The following is an 18,193-nucleotide window of genomic DNA, read 5'->3' on the forward strand; positions in this document are numbered from 1 at the left end:
AAAGTGAGAACATTTTCAGTAAGTGATGAATTATTTTATTTTATTTGTTAGAAAAATGAGGACATTTTGATGAAGGTGAAGATTTTTTGAAAAGTCAAGAGATTATTTTTTTTTTAAACAGGATTTTTTCTTTCAAAGTGTGGACATTTTTGGAAAGTGAGAAGTTTTACAGAAAGTGAGGAACATTTTTTTTAGATTATTGAGAACACTTTTGGAAATTTTTGACATTTTTTTTAAAAACTAGGATGTTTTCGAAAAGTAAGGGCTTTGGAAATTTGGACAATTTGGGAAATTTAGGAGTGTTTAGAAACTAATGACATTTTTAGAAAGTGAGGGTGGTTTTGGAATGTCAAGACATCTTGAAAAGTAAAAAAGTTTCCAGAAAATGAGGAATAGTTTTTGGGGAAATGGGGGACATTTTTTAAAAGTTGGGATTTGTTCATTTGTTTGTTTTCAGAAAACTGGAGACAAATGGTGACATTTTAGAAAAGTGGGGACACTTTGGAAATTTAGGACATTTTTAGAAACTAAAGTAAATTTTGGAAAGTTGTGATATTTTTGAAAAGTGAGAACATTTTCAGTAAGTGATGAATTATTTTATTTTATTTGTTAGAAAAGTGAGGACATTTTGATGAAGGTGAAGATTTTTTGAAAAGTCAAGAGATTTTTTTTTTTAACAGGATTTTTTCTTTCAAAGTGTGGACATTTTTGGAAAGTGAGGGTTTTTTGTTTGTTGAAGACATATTTTAACGTGGAAAAAACATTCAAAGTGGTGACATTTTTAGAAAACTGGGGTCATTTTGGAAATTTCTGACATTTTTAGAAACTAAAGACATTTTTGGAAAGTATGGGTTTTTTTTCAGACATTGAGAAGATGTTTTTGACCATTTATTTTCTTTTTCTTTATGTGGAAGCATTTTTCGAAAAGTTGGAACATTTTGGAAATTGAGAAGATTTTTGAAAGTCCACACTTTACCCCAAAATCAAAAATGAATATTTAATGATCTCAGCTATAGAGATTTTTTTTAAATCCTTGAACAAAACATCATTGTCTCTTTCATATTTGTCCTTCATATTTCTTCTTTATATTTGTCCTCATGTTTCTTGAGCTGATCTAACTTTCTTGTGCTGATGATGTCAGCGTCTGCCCAAACTGCAGCGATTGAACTGATCAAAACTGAAACCAAAGTTGAAAGAAGTCACAATAAAAATGTGAGAATGATGACTTCTGTGTGTAGACATTTCAAGGTTTTCAGCACATGTACAGATTGAGATATAATAACATAACCCTACATTTATATTTGTGAGCTAATATACTGACTTTTCTGAAAGTGGCGACCCTGATGATGGCCCAGTGCCAAACTGTGTCTGAAACTTTGTGTCGTCTGGTTTTTACTGACGTCAGAACACAACACTGGAAACAGAGGAGCTGTAATTGATGAAAATAAAATAGAGAAATTAAAAAATATTCTGTGGTGAGCGAACTTCACTGCAGAAGAGAGACGATAAACAAATAAAGAGAAATAAAGTTGTCGTGAGTCTGAAACCTTTTAATGACGTGCGAAACAGATCTATTTTCTGTTCCTCCAGCAGCTCTTAGATAAAACCATATTGCACACATATACAACGTAAGCAGCAGGACACACCTAGATCAAAGCAACAACACACACACATCAGAAGCAGCCACACACAGAGAAACACACACTCAAACACACACAGAGATCAAAGTGTGGATGTCTAAAATGACCACTCATCTGAAAGAATAACTCATTTTTCCCTCTTATTCTCTCGCACTCTCCAAAACCATTTTTTCTCTTCTCACCACCAACAAGTGATAAATTATATAACAAAGGAGGATTCGCTCCTCTGTTTCTGTTTCTTTGTTTGTCTGTCTTTATTATATTCAAACAGGCTGCGATCAATGAAGCAAAGTTATCAACATGCCTGTGTGTGTGTGTGTGTGTGTGTGTGTGTGTGTGTGTGTGTGTGTGTGTGTGTGTGTGTGTGTGTGCAGCTCAGATAAGAGGAGCATGAGCATCAGAGATACAGTTTAAATCTGCGTCTGTGTCAGAATTCAAACAAAACTTCCTTCCTGATGCTGCACGCTGAAAACCTTTAAACTGCTTTGTATTCATTTTTAAAAAAAAAAAAAAAAAAAAAAAAAAGCAGAGCTCCATGTAGATTCCTCTGTAGTTTAAGGAGATTAATTAAACTCGCATCAATGAAGTTATAACTCCAAACCTCAAGTTCCTTCACAGTAAATGGACAATATCGAATTCCCCGTTTGATTTTGGTTTGGTCGAAGTATTTAGAAATGTTTCCACACTAGTAAACAGGCCCGTGACGGCAGGTGTGGTTGAACATCCAACTCACACAGAGTGAGAAACATCTGAAAATAACATAGACCGTATAAATTCAAGGACGCAGCCAGTGTGACATCACTCATTGAAAGCGCTGTCGTCCATCATTGCGAGGATTGTGGGTCCGAACAGCCAGAAAAGCATGCGAACTGTCAGACTGCAAAATCTGACCGGATGTCGTAGAACATCCTGGTATTTCTGGCAAACTGCATTTGACATACTCTGTATTGGGAATCTTTTCCTGGCTTACTATACAGTGTGGTAGTATGGGTACTGGACGAACAGCATATTTGGACAAGAGGGTGGAGCTAACGCTAGCTGTTAGCTTAGTTAGCATGGTGCATATACAGCTATGGTTAACTGTCATAATACTGATTTTTATTAAAGAAAAACATTAATAAAACCATTGTTGAGGTGTTTTAGTCCAACCAAAAGCTGAACAAGAATTTTTCATTCCATTAATGCTTTGTGTGTTTGTATATCAGCAGTTTGACACGTAGAGAACATGACTCCTACTTGTTGTCTTTGACCTTCCTCTTCTTCTTCTTTGTCTCCAGTCACAGATACTTCACCCCTCCAGCCAAGAAGTCCAGGAACCACTGACGCACCGATGCCCAGCTCCACCCCCAACCCGAGCTCTGCCTCCAGCTAGCGCCTGCTCCACCCAACCCCACATCCCCGCTGACAGCCTCCCACTCTGTCCTGACACCAACGGCACCCACAGCATGACCGAGGGAGGAAAGGACACAAGGAAAGAGGAGCAAGGAGAGACGAAGGAGAGGAGAAGAACCTACAGCAGGTCCCAGCTGCTGCCCCCGCAGCCCTCAAAACTCCACCTCTTCACGTGTCAGACCTCCAGACCTAACCCCACCTCTGCCTCAGCTGCGAAGACGAAGGTGTCTCACGATCCAGAGGGCAGCGGCACTTCTGGGGTAAAGGTCAAAATGGCAGTCTTCACCTCTGGCTCCTCGCGCCTCCCCAAGCCAAAGAGCCACTGAGCTGTCGGCCTGTTATCCACCTTCCTAAAACGCAGCGACGTGATTGATCCTAAACTCGTTAAATTATTAACACTTAACTTATTTATTGTTGATATTTTGAGCACTGTGACTGATAATAAAGGTTGAAACTCTTTATTTGACAGGTCCCACAATGATTTCATACAGCGACGTGACACTGATATGTAACTGTAACTTCAGAACAGTGTTTGATGATATTTGGTCCCAGGCGTGGAGAAAATGGAGGCCGTGTTCTGTGGAGGTGTCACGGAAAAAAAATAATAATGATTTGCACAATTTAACAATTTGCGCCCTCGATTTGGCCTCATGCATCACCTTCATGGCGTCGGTTTAATATGGTTTAATGTGAAAATGCTTCAGGTTTTGGCTCTTCAACACGACGCTACATTATCGTTGAGATCCATTTTACAGACAAAACACTCTGATGATGCTGCAGATGTTGTCCAGTTCATAAAAACTCAGCGCCAGCCAAACACGTCCAAGCTGTTTGCTGCTCTCTACAAGAAATGTATGTTATGATATTAAATCAAGAGCACAAATTAATTTGTTGTTTTTATTTTCTCCGTGAAACCTCCCTGGCACTTTCAGATAATTAACTCCAGTTAATTGCAGCCGGCAAATCAACGAGGAGAATAAAGTTTTCAGTGATGAATAAATTGAAGTTCTTTCAAGGATACTATACAGACACTACCGTAAAGTAACTCTCAAAACATCCGAACAGCTTGTACAAAATATATCAGTCAGTTTTCTCTGAGATTATTGAAGCAAAAACTTTCAAATGATGTTCTTATGAAACATTACGTGTGGTATTTATTATTTATTTCCATTAGTTAATGAGTCAAAGACAAAAAGTTCACACTGGAAGCTCGTCGTTTCTCAGCGGACGACGTCGTGCTTCTTCTCGCGACACTCGCTGTGTGTTAGGAAGGAGTTTTATTCTTCGTGTGCCTGACTGACTCACTTCCTGTCTGACTTCAAGCCGACAGCGTGGAAACTCCTTGGACCCTGCTGCTCTCCCACCCTTCATCCTCCCCCTCACTGAAATCTCCTCCAGCAAGGGCACCAAGTCTTCCTCGCTGGGGAGTCGCCCAAACACCCAAACGCAGGATCCTTCCATCCCTCCGTCTGTTTATGTGTTCATTTAAGACTCAGACCTGCTGCTCTGCAAAACAACACGTCTCCAAGGTCAGAAACTTTTTTTTATGTTCAGAGAAAATAAGCTCTTCAGATCCTCTCGCTGTCTGCGTCACGTGTCCGGTCTGGGCCTCACATTCGGTTTGTTCTTTCTCGTCTCCACTTGTAGTTTTATTCTTGTGAATCCAGAAAACGAGGATTAATTCTTGATTTCACTCGTTCCATTTACTTTAGATTGAGGGGTTTTAATCGCTGACAAATGCATTTTACAACCAGAGGTACAGCTGCGGTTGATTAGTGCAATAATCTGACGGTTAAATGCTGAATATTTCAAGATTAAAACTTCCTTCCTCCAGTCTGGATGACTTTGCTCCTGCATGGTTCAGCCATCTTTGTTGAAAACAAGGTGTTATCTCTTGTTTTCTGAAGCGTCATCATGTTGGAGCTGACAGCGGAGATTTAAACACCCTGGAGCTCGACTGAAGACCAGATGAGGGTGAAGGTCTCAGTGTGCTTCAAACAGTGCAGCACTGGAATTTCATGAAGTACATTTACTCAAGAAACATTTAGGTACTTGTACTTAGGTATTTCTATTTTACGCTACTTTATACCTCCACTCCACCACAGTTCTTCATTTATCTGATACACACACTCGTCGCTCGTTCCTTTGCAGATCAAGATTTTATAGACAAACCGTGTGATTAACTCCACAACCAGTACTTTTACTTTTGTTAATTTAAGTACATGTGGTGGCTTATATGTGGAGTATATAAAGACACCCACAAATCTGTAAAAGCAAATACCAGTTCATGCACTTTTCCATCCCCTACTATAATGTAAATATTGGGAGTTCATGGAGATAATCACACACACACACACCTGTTGAATGGAGCGAGATCAGGGCAGCAGCCAGGAGGCTTTTTCTGACTTCAGACATGTTTGTTTGGAGCACACAGAGACCTTAAACTAACAGAGCGAAGTCTGGATCCTTCAGAGAAACTCAGCTAAACATTTATTTATTTCACTATCAACCTTCAGCAGAGGAGGAGAAATTTGTGTCTGAAATGTGAGCCCTCCTCCATCAGTCACTTTGTGAGGCACATCACTGCTCCTCTGAGACATTTACAGGATCCGTACTCACATTAACATTTTGTCGAGATCACGCTGCGAGTCGCAGAAAATACCTGGTGAAATGGTAAAAAATGAGCCAGCTGACATTTACTCTCTGCCGACACATTAAATACTCAGACGAGTAAAGTATTATCTCATCCATGTCAGCGATCATCAGTCAGGAGACTCTGCTCACACCACGCCGCTCGCTCTGATATTAGTGACACTGTATGCAATCAGAATATGCAACATCATAGGTTCAACCCCCCCAGACTGACACCCTGCCCTGCCCGCGTGCCACTGAGCACCAGTCGAGCTGTTAAAAAATATATGCAAAACAAAGTTAGATTAGTTTCACACTGCATGCAGCTGAAGAAGGTGACGGACGATCTCAGATATCAGTTCTGTTTTTGGTCGTTTATCATCAAACATCACACGTGCTGTCGTTAGAGACAGAAGACGGACATTAAGACGTCACTGCAGCTTTAAGATGTTACTGACAAATGAAGTGAAACAACAACAACAACAACAACAACACCTGGTGTGAAAATCATTTTCATTTTAACAGTCAGTTAATCATTAAAGTCATTTTCGTCTTTCTTTGTAGTAAAAAAGCCAAACTTTTAACCACCTCCGAGAGGTGGAGGAGAAGAGGTGAGGAGGTGAAGGGAGGAGGCTGTTGGTTCTACTTGGTCTTTACTTTGCTTCTTTTGTCCCAGCACTCATTTCTCCTTTCCCATTTCCTCCTCTCCTTTCCTACATCCTCTGTTCCTGGCCTACAACTCCCTTTCCTTTCCTATATTCTCCATTCCTTTCTTACGTTTACCTTTCCTGTCCTGCATCCATCTTTCCTTCCATTCCTTGTCTGCATCCTACTTCCTACCTCCTCCTTTGTTTCCTTCACCCTTCTCTCGTGTCTTACATCGTTCATTTCCTTTTCCACATCCTTCAGACACGCCATCCTGTCCCTTCCTACATCCTCTGTTCTTTTCCGATATTGTCCCTTCATACATCCTTAGTACCTGTCCTATTTTCCCCTCTCCTCTTCTACATCCACAATTCCTTTTCCTGCATCCTCAGTTCCTTTCCTACATCCTCTGTTCTTGTCCTACATCGTCCTTTCCTACATCCTTAGTTCCCTTCCTACATCCTCTGTTCTTGTCCTACACCGTCCTTTCCTACATCCTTAGTTCCTTTCCTACATCCTCTGTTCTTTTCCTACATTGTCCCTTCTTTCATCCTTAGTTCCTGTTCTGTTTCCTCCTCTCCTTTCCTGCATCCACAATTCGTTTCCTACATCCTCAGTTCCTTTCCTACATCCTCTGTTCTTGTCCTACACCATCCTTTCCTGCATCCTTAGTTCCTTTCCTACATCCTCTGTTCTTTTCCTATATTGTCCCTTCCTTCATCCTTAGTACCCATCCTATTTCCTCCTCTCCTTTCCTGCATCCACAGTTCCTTTTCCTACATCCTCTGTTCTTGTCCTACATCGTCCTTTCCTACATCCTTAGTTCCTTTCCTACATCCTCTGTTCTTTTCCTATATTGTCCCTTCCTTCATCCTTAGTACCTGTCCTATTTCCTCCTCTCCTTTCCTGCATCCACAATTCCTTTTCTACATGCTGTGTTCTTGTCCTACATCATCCTTTCCTACATCCTTAGTTCCTTTCCTACATCCTCTGTTCTTTTCCTATATTGTCCCTTCCTTCATCCTTAGTACCTGTCCTATTTCCTCCTCTCCATTCCTGCATCCACAATTCCTTTCCTACATCCTCTGTTCTTGTCCTGCATCGCCCTTTCCTGCATCCTTAGTTCCTTTCCTACATCCTCTGTTCTTGTCCTACATCGTCCTTTCCTACATCCTTAGTTCCTTTCCTACATCCTCCGTTCTTTTCCTATATTGTCCCTTCCTTCATCCTTAGTTCCTGTCCTATTTCCTCCTCTCCTTTCCTGCATCCACAGTTCCTTTCCTGCATCCTCTGTTCTTGTCCTACATCGTCCTTTCCTACATCCTCCGTTCCTTTCCTACATCCTCTGTTCTTGTCCTATATTGTCCCTTCCTTCATCTTTAGTTCATGTCCTATTTCCTCCTCTCCTTTCCTGCATCCACAGTTCCTTTCCTACATCCTCTGTTCTTGTCCTACATCGTCCTTTCCTGCATCCACAATTCCTTTCCTACATCCTCTGTTCTTGTCCTACATCATCCTTTCCTACATCCTTAGTTCCTTTCCTACATCCTCCGTTCTTTTCCTATATTGTCCCTTCCTTCATCCTTAGTTCCTGTCCTATTTCCTCCTCTCCTTTCCTGCATCCACAGTTCCTTTCCTGCATCCTCTGTTCTTGTCCTACATCATCCTTTCCTACATCCTCTGTTCCTTTCCTACATCCTCTGTTCTTGTCCTATATTGTCCCTTCCTTCATCTTTAGTTCATGTCCTATTTCCTCCTCTCCTTTCCTGCATCCACAGTTCCTTTCCTACATCCTCTGTTCTTGTCCTACATCGTCCTTTCCTGCATCCACAATTCCTTTCCTACATTCTCTGTTCTTGTCCTACATCGTCCTTTCCTACATCCTTAGTTCCTTTCCTATTTCCTCCTCTCCTCTTCTACATCCACAGTTCCTTTCCTACATCCTCTGTTCTTGTCCTACATCGTCCTTTCCTGCATCCACAATTCCTTTCCTACATCCTCTGTTCTTGTCCTACATCGTCCTTTCCTACATCCTTAGTTCCTTTCCTACAACCTCTTTTCTTTTCCTATATTGTCCCTTCCTTCATCCTTAGTACCTGTCCTGTTTCCTCCTCTTCTTTCCTGCATCCTTAGTTCCTTTCCTACATCCTCTGTTCTTGTCCTACATCGTCCTTTCCTACATCCTTAGTTCCTTTCCTACAACCTCTTTTCTTTTCCTATATTGTCCCTTCCTTCATCCTTAGTACCTGTCCTATTTCCCCCTTTCCTCTTCTACATCCACAATTCCTTTCCTACATACTCTGTTCTTGTCCTACATCGTCCTTTCCTACATCCTCTGTTCTTTTCCTATATTGTCCCTTCCTTCATCCTTAGTACATGTCCTGTTTCCTCCTCTCCTTTCCTGCATCCACAATTCCTTTCCTACATCCTCTGTTCTTGTCCTACATTGTCCTTTCCTACATCCTTAGTTCCTTTCCTACATCCTCTGTTCTTTTCCTATATTGTCCCTTCCTTCATCCTTAGTTCCTGTCCTGTTTCCTCCTCTCCTTTCCTGCATCCTTAGTTCCTTTCCTACATCCTCAGTTCCTTTCCTATTTCCCCCTCTCCTCTTCTACATCCACAATTCCTTTCCTACATCCTTTGTTCTTGTCCTACATCGTCCTTTCCTACATCCTTAGTTCCTTTTCTACATCCTCTGTTCTTGTCCTACATCGTCCTTTCCTACATCCTTAGTTCCTTTCCTACATTCTCTGTTCTTGTCCTACATTGTCCTTTCCTACATCCTTAGTTCCTTTCCTACATTCTCTGTTCTTGTCCTACATCGTCCTTTCCTACATCCTTAGTGCCTGTCCTATTTCCCCCTCTCCTCTTCTACATCCTTAGTTCCTTTCCTACATCCTTTGTTCTTTTCCTTCATCGTCCTTTCCTGCATCCTTAGTTCCTTTCCTACATCCTCTGTTCTTTTCCTATATTGTCCCTTCCTTCATCCTTAGTACCTGTCCTGTTTCCTCCTCTCCTTTCTTGCATCCTTAGTTCCTTTCCTACATCCTCTGTTCTTGTCCTACATCGTCCTTTCCTACATCCTTAGTTCCTTTCCTATTTCCCCCTCTCCTCTTCTACATCCACAATTCCTTTCCTACATCCTCTGTTCTTGTCCTACATCGTCCTTTCCTACATCCTCAGTTCCTTTCCTACATCCTCTGTTCTTTTCCTACATCGTCCTTTCCTACATCCTTATTTCCTGTCCTATTTCCTCCTCTCCTTTCCTACATCCACTGTTCCTTTCCTACATCCTCTGTTCTTTTCCTACATTTTCCTTTCCTACATCCTTAGTTCCTTTCCAATTTCCTCCTCTCCTTTCCTACATCCTTAGTTCCTGTCCTATTTCCTCCTCTCCTTTCCTACATCCACTGTTCCTTTCCTATTTCCTCCTCTCCTTTCCTACTCCACTGTTCCTGGCCTCAGTCTTCCCTCAGCCTTCTTCCCTACCTCCCCCTTTCTTTCCTACACCCTTCTCTCCTGTCTTACATCGTTCCTTTCCTTCCTCACATCCTTGATCCACGCCATCCTGTCCTTTCCCACATCCTACTTTCCTACATACTCAGTTGCTTCCCTGAGTCCTTCTTCCTGTCCTACATCCTCTGTTCTCTTCCCACATACTTCTGTCCTTTCCTGCATCCTCCTTTCCTTTCCTTTCCTTCTGGGTTTCCTTTACTATCTCCTTCTTTTCTCTGTGCCTCACTACTGTTTTAATCCAAGACACACACACACACACACACACACCTGAGAGCACCAGCAGGTACCACTCAGGTGTTGTAGATAAGCCCGGTTGCCATGGCGATATGGCCCGGCAGCCACGGCAACAGCATCCCACCTCTCCTCACTTTTGTCTTTTCTCTGTTGTTTCTCACACACACACACACACACACACACACAGAAACAACAATGCTGATGAGTTGCTTGTTTTGCCTCGAAATGCTCAACATGTGACGCATCGCCGCTGCCCATCAGCCAATCAGGAGCGCCCCCTGTAACTCACACCCACCCGCGCACGCACACACACACACACACACACACACACACACACACACACACACACACACACACATATTGGATTTTAAAAACGGTGTCAGTTCAAATCCCAGTAATCCCTTCCTTCCATTTTTCCTCCTGTCTCCTCCTTTCCTTCCTCACTTCCTTGTTCTGTTTGCACCTCCTTACCTTACCTACCTCCTCCATTCCTTTCCCCTCAGTTCAGCTTCCTCCTCATCTTCATTACCTCTCCTTCTTCCTTACCTCCTCCTTTCCTTTCCTCCTTCTTTCCTCACCCCTCACATCCCCTTCATGTCCCTTTTCCTTGTTTTTTTGTTTCCTTTCTTATCTCCTCACTTCCCCAATTTCCTTCTTCTTTCCTTCTGCACCTCGTTTTCTTTCCTTCACTTCCTCCTTTGCTTTCTTACCCTCTCGATGTCTTCACTGTGTTCTCCTTTCCTCATACCTCATTTCCTTCTCTTCACCTTGCTCCTCGTTCTTTTATATCCTTCTCTCCTTCTTTCCTTTGCCTTCTCCTCAACCTCTTGTTTTAACCTCTGTATCTTCTCGTTCTCCACGTTGTTTCCTTATCTCCTTCTCTCCTTCCCTTCCAGGCCTGACAGGTTGAAACATCCGTGTTAGAACACTGACCACTCGTTTGTATCTGCCATGAAAGTTTAGTCGTAGAGTTTATTGTTCATCGGCGCCGTGTGTCATCAGCAGGAGGATTTGGGGCTAAAACAAGAGCAGATTAACGGAGTCTTAGCCGCAGCTTAACACCGGATTTACCTGCTGAATATTCTCACCCTCAAACAAACTCTAAAGACCGGCTGCTGGCTGAGAGTGAGCTCAGACCTGAAGGTCACTTCATCTTAAAGAGGGATTCATTTACAAGGAGGAATAACAGTTAATCTGCCTCCCAGCAGCCGACCGGCCAATTAAAATCCTCCGCTGACAAAACAGCTGGAAGTGAACAACAGGAGGGACGTCAGGCGGCCCTCACGCCGACAGTCTTATCTGTACGTTTATAGTTCTTGCAGTTTTCAACTTTATTGAATTTCAGTTGAGTCTTGATTTAAGTTAAACTACAGTACAGTACAACTGCAGCTTTAATGCCGGGTTCAGACTTCATGACAGTTTGCTCCGTTCTGATAGAGTCATAAACTCTCGCCATGACTTTGCCGACTGAAAAGGACTACACGTTTGTCCTCAACCAATCGTCGCTGGTCATCTTTCAGATTATGCTTGTCCTATTTTTATTATTACTATTATGTCTGTTCACGTGCCAGCTGAAGTGTTGCTGTAGTAACGTAAAAAGTGTCACCAGATGGGCGGAGCTACATTTGAAGCACCGCATGAAAAGTCACTGAATCCTCCACAACAAGTTTCTGCAAATATTTCACAATAAAAGCTTTTTTAGGAAATTATATGGGACTTTTAATTTGAAACGGATACAGGAAGTGTTGAGTTTGAAATGACGGCGCGATGCGTTTACTCTGACAGGACAAACAGGAGCAGATTAACACTAAAAGCACAATAATAGATGACGGTCGTGAAGTCGTGAACGACAAAAAGAAAATCAAACATGCTAGACTTTCTGTTGGGACGTCGTGAGGCGTCCCAGTCGTGGCTTCAGTTGTCGTCTACTATGACACACTCCACAAGATCGTGTACGACACTTTGACGTTCACGATCCGAGCCGACACTGTACCTCACTGCGTCGGGCTGATATCGTGTAGTGTGAACCCGGCATTATGTAACCTTTTAGCTTTGGCTGTACAGATTTTAGGGACATGAAGCATTTGAAGATACTCAAAGAAATGACGTCACAATAATACAAATGTCATGCTTTGTATTTTCATTTAAAAAGATGATAATTATCAGCCAGTAGTAGAGGTACTGTACTTCTCAATCACGGCCTCTGACGTCCAGAATCAGCCTGACTTGATTTAACCTGAAAACCAACTTTAGATCGGCCCAAACGTTCTTCTAAAAATAGCAAACTGATGGAATTTTTTGGTCTCTAAACGACCATTTTCCTGTTTCAGCTGCTGAGTTGTTGCTGCAGGCTGCATGACATGAAGTATGATCATATAAACATTATCAGCCCGGAAACCTGCAGACTCTTCTGCCCTCAGATCTCCCACAGCAGCTGTAACTGTTTTAATAACCTCCACATGGTGCCGTTTCTCTTGGATCTGACATGTTTCTTCAGCGCAGAGAGATTTCTCAGTCACAGAACATTCATCATGTATTATAATCCCCGCTGATATGAATCCCAATTTCAGGAATCTTCCTCAAATATATTTTTTATGATATCTTAACTTTATGCTGCGTCACGGCGCTCTTTAAGTGGAGCCATTCTTCTTCCTCAGACGTGTTCTTTAGCTTCCAGCAGAGCAAGCTGAGCCGTGCTAATTCATGCAAGTGACACAATACCCAGCGGGGTGCGTTCACAGCCGAGCATCAGCTGCTCTGCTTCAACTTCACTCGCACACTGCAGAGAGGCTTTTCAATTGATTCCACAATTCAACAAAATAAAACGTACCCTCCTTTTTGAAAGCTGAATTGAAATTGGACGTGAAAAGAGACACAAGTACACGAGGAAGATCCATCTAACGGGGGAGGAAAATAAATGATAGCCGGCTGTTGTTCAGCTTCCGACAAGGTTAAAGATTTCTGTGTCACAAAAACGACGTCTTGTACAGGCGTAAACAAAAAACATCACTGATTGCTCTTAAAGTTCAGAGTCGTCTCAAGGCTTCACTGCAGCCTTCGTGTCCCTTCATGTTTCTGTCTCTGAATCCTAAAAGCTTGTGAGAACAGTTTGCTTTGGCAGAATGCTTCACATCGTTCACAGCTCTGAGTTTAATGTTCAGATCTCATCAGGACAGAAAAACCTCCAGAGACAGAAACTATGACACCAAGCAACATGAAGAGAGAGTCTTAATTTGATCAATATTTATTTAATATAAGGTTGGTTTTCCAAACTGGCTGTAGGTTGAAACATTTCCTTATCGGTGCCGACAGGAAAACACGGATGTTGTTGTGCTCACTGAGAATCATTACTATCTGTAATTTAACCTTGAAACAATCAGTTGACGGAGTAATCATCAATAATTCTGACAATCAGTTAGTTGTATTTTTACGTTATTTTTTAAGTAAAAATACCAAAACTTTGCTGCTTCTAGTAGAAAAGACGTCCCAAGACGTCCCAAGACACACATGCTCAGGCACGCTCACAGTGAGCTGCTTGTAGGTGGCGCTGTGAGCTCTGAGGTTGAAGCTCTGATCACACAGAGGTTACAAAACATGAGGTGCGCCCAACTGCCTTTTTTTTCTTTAAATTGAATGCCACTAGTAAACAAAAAAAAAATCTCGCTGCACCTTTTTATTGTTTCCAGGCAACCACCCCATCGCCTCCCTACTCTAAGGGAGCGATCACACTGAGATGAAATGCCAGAAATGCGACGCCAGTAAAACCATTGTTTTCTTATAATACGGCACGTCTGAATAGCGTTCAAGCGTCTTTTTAGACGTGCGTTTTTTGATCACCACAGAAGGCTCGGCTCTCAAATCATCCCATTGGACAATGGGAAAAAAGCGGAGATGACGTGGGCGCTTTTCTGCTCTGAGGAGTTCAGAGCGCTACGGCAAAAATGCCAGACGCCTAGATCGCGGAAACACGAGGCACGTAGCGACGCAAACACAGCGAGCAAAAAGCTTCATTCTCATCAAAACAATCACTTTCTGTGTGATCAGGACCTAAAGGAGGCATCCACCAGTGACGTCCTCCAGGATGAAAGAAGTTCCGCCTTATTTAAAAAAGCTGCTGATATGTTCCTCACATCTCCAGCTGCTGTTGTTGTTGTTGTTCTCATTTACTTCGTGGCCTCTCCCATATAAACTGCTAGCTGAGAAACAGGAAGTCATCACAAACAGACCGATTACGTCCGAGACATTCAGAATCTGGATGTTGGTTTTTGGCAGAACGCTCCGGTGTACACATCTGCATCATGTCCTCTGATATACGGATGTGTTTTTGTAAGTTAAGTGACCTCTGTTTCTGTCGTCAGACGAAAAACCACACGACTGTTTCATGTTTTCTTCTCAGTGTAAAAGATCATTTAGTCCTTTCTGACATTACTGTGTGTTTTTTATTTGTGGATGTGGATGTGATAAAAGACACTAAACACTGAAATGAATCTTAAAAAGTTTTTTTTAAGCTCAGAGAAAGATCAGATGTTGTAAAGTCTCAAATTAAAGCCTGAATTCAGTGCCGCACAAACCAACAGAGGCCGAGGTAAAACAATAATTACCTGCTCTACAATACGTTTCTGTTAAATGTCATCACAACACACATTTCCACGGGACACAAGTTTCTCTCTTCAACAGTTTTTACTCCCAAATAACATCGACTCTGCCGCTCTTTAAACACTTTCTGGAGACATTTCACATTAAAAGTCTTCCACACGAGGAGAGCTCGTCTCTGTAACACGTGGAGAGGCTTTTATTGTGGAACATCTGTGCAGGAAGTGTTGAGTCTCAACAACCCGGGCAGCGTGAATAAAGCAGGATGTTTGGATGTTTTGCAGATGTTCCGTCATGGTCTCGACAGGAAGCTGCTCTGCCGTCGATAATATTTCACTCACTGTATCTACACGTATTTAAACAAACATTTAATATCGTCCTCATGTCGTATCGCCGCAGAATAATGTACTCACATGTATCCAGTATATCCACTCTGCTGCGTCCTGTACTCTGCACTCTCTCTGTATCGTCTGGGGAACAATACTTTTATTCTGAAAACTTGAAGGACAGGTGTTTATGTTGACGAACTTCCTGCTGTTTCCTGTGTCACCTGCTGGTTCTGTTGAATTTAGTTTGTGTGCAATAACTCTGGAGCCGCCGTGCTAACTCTTATTTATGTGATAAACTGTACAGAGTCTTACCTACTGTAATTATTATTATTAATATTAACACTGAAGTGTGAGCTTGTAAAGAATCTCAGTCTGAAAATGCACTTTAAACGATGTAAAGGAGACGACGTGAGGCTTCGTTCAGCTCTGTCTCTGCTGCTGCGTTTTATTTCTGTTCTTTGTTTTTTGTTTTCATTATCTGGCTTTTTTTTGTTTGTTTTTGTTTGTCTCTCTCGGCTCAAACAGCTGCACTCATGTTTCACGCTGGAAAATAATTTTAGTTTGGGAGTTTAAAACTCCAGAAAAGAAGAGCTCAGGTGAACTTCCTGAAACGTCGTTTTATTTCAACTCAAACCAACAAAATTAAGATTTATCAATAAAAGGGCAAAGAAGAAGAATTTAAGGCTGTTTGTAGCACCTGTGTCATTAGTTCACCACCTGTCCCTGTAAACCATCATCATCACTGACATCTTCATCATTGAACCTCTGAGTGTTTTCTGCTTGTGGTTTTTAATGTGTCAGTCCACACAGGAAACTACAATCATGGCGTTCTGACAGTGTGATGTCACCTTAAACATGTTCCCATGTGATGTAAGCACGGCGTCATTGTTCAGGACAGCTGTGAGCTCGCCTCTCATTGGTTAAGATTTTAAAATCCAGATGTTAGAAGAAATAAATCACTGGTGTGTCTGCTGTCGCTCATCTGTGTCAATATCATATGTGTTCAATGTGTCCTGCGTCAGACCTGTGACATCACATCCTGTTTCGGTGCCGAGCGCAGGAAGTTTGTTTGGACCGAAGCCGAGCCTTGAAGACGTGTGTAGCCCTGTTATGATTGGCCGATTATTGGTTCATATTTATTGTCCTCTTCTGTCATTGGCTGAGATGTTTCTGATGCTGCTGAGAAGCTGAAATAAAAATAATCTACAACCGAACTGAGTCTGTCGAGTCTGTTTCCATGACGATGGACTGAAGTCTGAGGTCTGTTTGTTTATTTATGTCTGCGTAAATTTGTTTTTGTTTTTTTTTTGGTCTTTTGGTTTATTTGTCAGGTGGTTATTTTGGTGTTTTATAAAACTTTGCACCGACACCTGAATGGTGGTGAAAACATTCAATCACTGCCAGGTTAGGAAACGTTTAAGTCATGTCTCTTTCAATTCCTTTTTTCTATTATATATTTTTTCAAATATTTTATCATGTTTTCAGACATTTTATGAACAATTTTTTGGGACATTTTCATATATTTTGCTGACATTTAATTAAATTTTTTTAAGAAATTTTCAGAATTTTTTTTAGACATTAACATTTTTTGGACATTTATAATTTTGTGGACATTTCATGAACACTTTTTTGGACATTTAAATGATATTTTTTGGATGTTTAATCAGATTTTTTACGGACATTTTATCAACATTTTTTGGGGCATTTTATTTCTAATTTTTGGACATATTATCAATATTTTTTGGATATTTTATTTATAATTTTCTGGACATGAACACTTTTTTGGAAATTTAAGTAAATATTTTTTGGATGTTTATTCAGATTTTTTCAGGACATTTTATCTACATTTTTTGGGGCATTAATAATTTTTGGAGATTTTATTTATAATTTTTGGACGTGTAATTTTCTGGACATTTCATGAACACTTTTTGGACATTTCAATAAAATTATTCTGACATTTTATTTCCATTTTTTCTGACATTTTTTAATATATATTTCTCCAAAGGATCCTCCTTGGGTGTCTTGAACTCAATGTAGGCTGCCACCTCATCCTCGGGCTGCAAAGGTTCATGGCTGGAGTCCTCCACGTCGGTGACCAGTGTGACCACGGGGTCAAAGGTTACACTTGTGTCACTGACTTTCAAAATAAAAGGAACTGCAGCTTGATAATAGTGATTTAGATGTTTAATATTACACATATACTGCACATCTGTTTACTTTGTTTTATTCTGAAAAATAAAAATGTATTTTTGTTCTCACCCACTGCCCGCCAGCATGAGCTTTATTTTTACACCTGAATTTATATATATACATATTTTACCTGTTACACAGCTGTGTGAGGTCACCTGTCAGGCACCTGACCCGCTGCAGGACTCTGCCACACGTGTTCGAGTGATGGCGTCTGAAACCTGCTCTTTTCCTGATTTCTGTCTTTGACTTTATTTGTTATTCAGACAGTGAGATACGTCTCCCACAGTCACTGTTCAACACTGAGTCAAAGAACAACACACGGAGCGTCTCAGTGTTGTTTTTGTGAAGTTTGAGTTTTAACGTCCTCAGAAGTTTTAAAGGTGAGCACGGCTGCACTGCGGTCACTTATTGCCCCTGACATCTGTCAGTTTTAAAAAACACAGTGTCTTCCAAACCTGACTTTGAAAACTCACTGAGAACTTTTTAAAAACTAAATTGGAAAAATCCAACAACCCTGAAATCTCAAGTCAACAAAACAATTTATTATTCATGCTGACTTTGACCAGTCACTTTGATTCTGCTCTCAGACATGTTTTTCATATTACAGTAAAAATGTTCATGTCAAATATTTTATCCTCAGAGTTGATGTTTCTTCACCTTCATTCATTTGCACCGTGTTCTGTTCCACCAGCTCGACCTCTAAGTCATGAAACAATAAAACAAAGACACAGAGGAGAAAAACTCACACTGATCTGAGTGTGAATCATTTACTGTAGTCTGCTGTCATGTTGAAATGTTGCAGACAGAAACTGAAACTAACAGGGTGAGCCACACACACACACACACACACACACACACACACACACACACACACTCATGTCTTTGCTGTTTAGACTTTGAATGAACCTGCAGCAGAGGAGCTGCACTCAGTTACAGTCAGCTCCCTCCTGACAGCCTTATACTGCACCACTCAGTGTGTGTGTGTGTGTGTGTGTGAGAGAGAGAGAAAAGGTAAGTCTAGTA

At 41.3% G+C, this 18,193-nt stretch overlaps 1 protein-coding gene across 6 annotated transcripts in view; it reads left to right on the forward strand.

Moving 5' to 3' along the window:
- Positions 1–14,726, forward strand: part of LOC125880631 (serine-rich coiled-coil domain-containing protein 2-like) — a 92,139-nt gene extending 77,413 nt beyond the window's left edge. For 4 of the 6 annotated variants that reach the window (XM_049563260.1, XM_049563259.1, XM_049563263.1 and 1 more), the window contains one exon: positions 2,918–14,726. In XM_049563260.1, coding sequence (XP_049419217.1) covers positions 2,918–3,358 — 441 coding nt within the window. In that variant the 3' untranslated portion in view covers positions 3,359–14,726. The remainder of the gene's footprint in view (positions 1–2,917) is intronic. The other 2 variants (XM_049563264.1, XM_049563265.1) reach the window with 2 other exon arrangements.
- The last annotated feature ends 3,467 nt before the right edge of the window (positions 14,727–18,193 follow it).

The sequence above is a fragment of the Epinephelus fuscoguttatus genome, linkage group LG20, assembly GCF_011397635.1.
Source record: "Epinephelus fuscoguttatus linkage group LG20, E.fuscoguttatus.final_Chr_v1".
Taxonomy (NCBI): domain Eukaryota; kingdom Metazoa; phylum Chordata; class Actinopteri; order Perciformes; family Serranidae; genus Epinephelus; species Epinephelus fuscoguttatus.